We start from the raw sequence: 3,957 nt of genomic DNA on the forward strand, positions 1-3,957 counted from the left end.
TGCAAACACTGCGGTGCGTGCTCAACTGACAAGGCATCTTGTTTACGTACGTACTTGGAAACTCCTAGTGCATTACGGGCATACTAGATCGTATTAACGCTGGCACTTGGTAGGAAGAAAAAACTTGATTATTAACTCCTAGTGCATTACGGGCATACTTGATTATTGGCCATGCATGACAACCTGCTTTGTTGCTCCCTCTGGTCCTCTAAAAGTTGTTATTTTCGACATTTATATGGAAATTCAGAGTACAAGTTTGGCCATCAATTTTGTTTCGATCATTCTATGTGAATATGAGAATAAGAAAACATGTACAAGACAAGTTGGAATAAGACGACAGATTTATATATAACCGAAGGAACTTGTAGCTTGCAAAACTCCGATTAATGTACGTATGCAGCAATTACTACATGAGAGTATACTCCAGAACATTTATCAAAACAAAATAGTACTGTAGCTAGCTAAAGCTAGGCAAATGTATTTCGGTAGACCAGTTTATAACACCACCAGATCTGAAGTCTGGACTAGACACACTAGATGAATCAGGACACAGACCTGCAAAGCTCTCTTGGCAAACAAAATGAAACTACAAGAACGTTTCCAACGCATCAACAACCTAGCAAATTAATCAAAGCACTCACCATAGCCCCTGTAATACTGACACGTGCAGGAACAAGATCGAGGAACCCAACAAACAGCAACTCACAACACACAGCCGCAATCAACCTTCAAACGCGCACGACGATCGCCAGCAGGAACGCCAGAGCCAACGATAGCCGGCCGGGAGCCGCGGTGATCGCGCCGTTCTTCTTCGCATGGTCCTCTCGTTCGTCGTCCCCGTCGTCCGCCGAAGGCGCGTCGGCGGCGGCATCGGCTGACCCGGTCCCTTTCTTGGTCTTGGGCACGACGTCGGTGGCGTTGTGCCTTGAGGTTGGAGTTGAAGTCTCGGGCGACGAGGGCGCCTCGGCGGCCGGGGACGACATGACGGCGCCCACCTGCAGCACCGAGATGTTGTACGGCTCCTCGTGGACGGGCTTGACGAAGAGCACGCTGGTGGCGCGCGCGTCGTCGCCGGCGTCCTGGGGCACGAACGCCACGCTCCCGCCCCGGCGCTCGGAGATCTCCACCATCCCTGCGCTGCCGGGTGCGTCGCCGGAGGCCTGGAACAGGGTGGACACGTCCGCCGAGCCGCCGGGGAGGCGGTGTAGCTTGTCGTGGTCGTAGTAGTCGACGAGGATGTGCAGGGAGAGCACGTGCCGGAGCGCTTCCCGCGGGAGATGACGAGCCCTGAGCGGAGCCATGTCGGCGTCGTCGACCGCGAGGACTGTGATGGTGTTGCGCTCGTTGATTTCGTCCGCGAGGCCCGTCGTCGTGAGCAGGCGGCTGAACTCGGACATGTCCCGGCGCGCCGCGAGGATGGCTGTGATGTTGTGGGTGGCGTCGCACGTCGCGCACACGGAGAGGACGAGGAGGAGGAGGACGGCGAATGAGCTCGCGGTGAGAGCGCTGGGGAGTGACATTGTTGCGAGTTGCAACGTACGTGTGGCTCCCCTCTGGTGTTCTTGGGAAGTTCGGCTCGTCCGGAGATGGAACAGGGCGACGAGTGTTTAATCAAAGAGGGCGACCTGCACCTCGGGTGCCCTTGGTTTTATGGCAAATGGTGGCTTGCGAGACGAGCAAAGTTTGTTTTGTGCTGAAATTGGCCACCGCTTCTATTTTTTGGTAGAGTAACTTAGCTTTCTAGTTTCTAGCTCTACTGCCTCTGAATGAGATGTGTAAGAAGCATCTATAGCCGGATACACCAAATTCATCTCTTAAATTTCTATTGATGTGATTGGATGCGTCGGCGGACAGTGACGGTCACACCTCAAATATTCGTTTGAGCAGTGCTAGGCGTACGATCAAATCTTATATGACGTTGTACGAACACTGTTCACTCATCCCCCGATCAAATCTATGCAGCAACGGCAATGGTGGGATCACTTGGTCGGACAAATTGTGCATGCAAAAATCGTATGCAGAGCAATTTCCTATTCGTTTTCACACGAGATACCTCAATTAGTAAACCCCAAATTCATACTACATATGCATCACAAACTTCCGATATAGCCGAACGTCGGACGTCCTGCTGCTACATCAAAACATGACATTGGGCTATCAAAATTGGGCATATTCAATATACATATTAATCTATGGTTCTGTGCCGAGACTGCTGCTAGGGTCCGGCGGAGTGCTGCGCCGGGATTCCCTACACACAGTGGTAGAGCTTGCCGAGTCCCGGCGGCGAGCATGGCTGGCCGGGGAGATGGCTCCCAGCCGCTTCCACGGCTCCCGGTGCAGCAGCCGCCGCAGCTGCCGGCTGCACCACGCTGCGGCGACGGCGCGGCGCTGCTGATGCCGGGCAGGTCCAAGCCACGGGTCGCGCTGGCCCTGGCGGCGGGCGCGGCGCTCACGGTGGTGCGGGGCGCGACGAGTATGGAGCTGGCTCCGGAGGCGGAGGCCGCGGCGACTATGGCGCGGGCCGCGACTGTTTCAATGGCGGACGCGGTGGCTATGGTATTGGCCGCGGCAATGACAGTGGCTATTAGGGCTATCCGACTGGATGTAATCAGTGGAATGACAGGGGAGGAAGAGGTTTTGCCGGCAAGCAGTGGCAGCAAAACGTCAACCCTCCTACCGGCGAGTTCGTACAGGGTGCCATAGGGCCTCATTACCGTCAGCAGGGTGGTCGGGGAGGGGGTGGCCGAAACCTTCCTCCACGCCGCTCGTATGTCCCCAAGGTTTACCATAAGCAGCCGACGATCAAACCAGCGGCGACTGACAGTGGGGCGGCGAAGGCGGCTGCGTCCACTTCTTCTACTTCCACGACTCCTCCGCCTGAGGCTGCGGTGGCGGCGGTTAAGGCGTTGGCGGCGGTGTCTGTTCCAGTCGCGACACTTAGGGCATGTACAATAGTACTATCTTAGGAGTGACACATAGGATAAATGATGAGGCGGAGAAGAGAGAACTGATACGTCTCCAATGTATCTATACTTTTTTATTGTTCCATGCTATTATATTATCTGTTTTGGATGTTTAATATGCATTTATATGCTATTTTATATTATTATTGGGACTAACCTATTAACCGAGGGCCCAGTGCGAGTTTCTGTTTTTTTTTGCCTATTTTAGAGTTCCACAGAAAAGGAATACCAAACGGAGTTCAAACGGAATGAAACCTTCGCGATGATCTTTCTTGAACCGAAAGCAAAACAGGAGACTTGGAGATGAAGTCAGAGACACAACGAGGCGGCCACGAGGCAGGAGGGCGCGCCCCCTACCTTGTGGGCCCCTCGTAGGTCCCTTGACCTAGTTCCTTCGCCTATATATACTCTTATACCCTGCAAAATCTAGGAGAGCCACGAAACCACTTTTCCACCACCGCAACCTTCTGTACCCGTGAGATCCCATCTAGGGACCTTTTCCGGCGTCCTGCCGGAGGGGGATTCGATCACGGAGGGCTTCTACATCAACACCATTACCTCTCCAATGAAGGGTGAGTAGTTTACCACAGATCTTCAGGTCCATAGTTATTAGCTAGATGGCTTCTTCTCTCTCTTTGATTCTCAATACCATGTTCTCCTCGATGTTCTTGGAGATCTATTCGATGTAATATTCTTTTGCGGTGTGTTTGCCGAGATCCGATGAATTGTGGATTTATGATCAAATTATCTATGAATATTATTTGGTTCTTCTCTGAATTCTTATATGCATGATTTGATATCTTTGAAAGTCTCTTCGAATTATCGGTTTAGTTTGGCCTACTAGGTTGATCTTTCTTGCAATGGGAGAAGTGCTTAGCTTTGAGTTCAATCTTGTGGTGTCCTTTCTTAGTGACAGTAGGGGCAGCAAGGCACGTTTCGTATTGTTGCCATCGAGGATAAAAAGATGGGGTTTTCATCATATTCCTTGAGTTAA

At 52.1% G+C, this 3,957-nt stretch overlaps 1 protein-coding gene across 1 annotated transcript; it reads right to left on the reverse strand.

Moving 5' to 3' along the window:
- Nucleotides 1–347: 347 nt before the first annotated feature.
- Nucleotides 348–1,709, reverse strand: LOC123134456 (fasciclin-like arabinogalactan protein 2). The gene has a single exon (XM_044553708.1). It carries the CDS (start codon nucleotides 1,518–1,520, stop codon nucleotides 729–731), a length of 792 nt encoding a protein of 263 aa, XP_044409643.1. The 5' UTR covers nucleotides 1,521–1,709; the 3' UTR covers nucleotides 348–728.
- Between the last annotated feature and the right edge of the window lie 2,248 nt (nucleotides 1,710–3,957).

The sequence above is a fragment of the Triticum aestivum genome, chromosome 6B (assembly GCF_018294505.1).
Source record: "Triticum aestivum cultivar Chinese Spring chromosome 6B, IWGSC CS RefSeq v2.1, whole genome shotgun sequence".
Taxonomy (NCBI): domain Eukaryota; kingdom Viridiplantae; phylum Streptophyta; class Magnoliopsida; order Poales; family Poaceae; genus Triticum; species Triticum aestivum.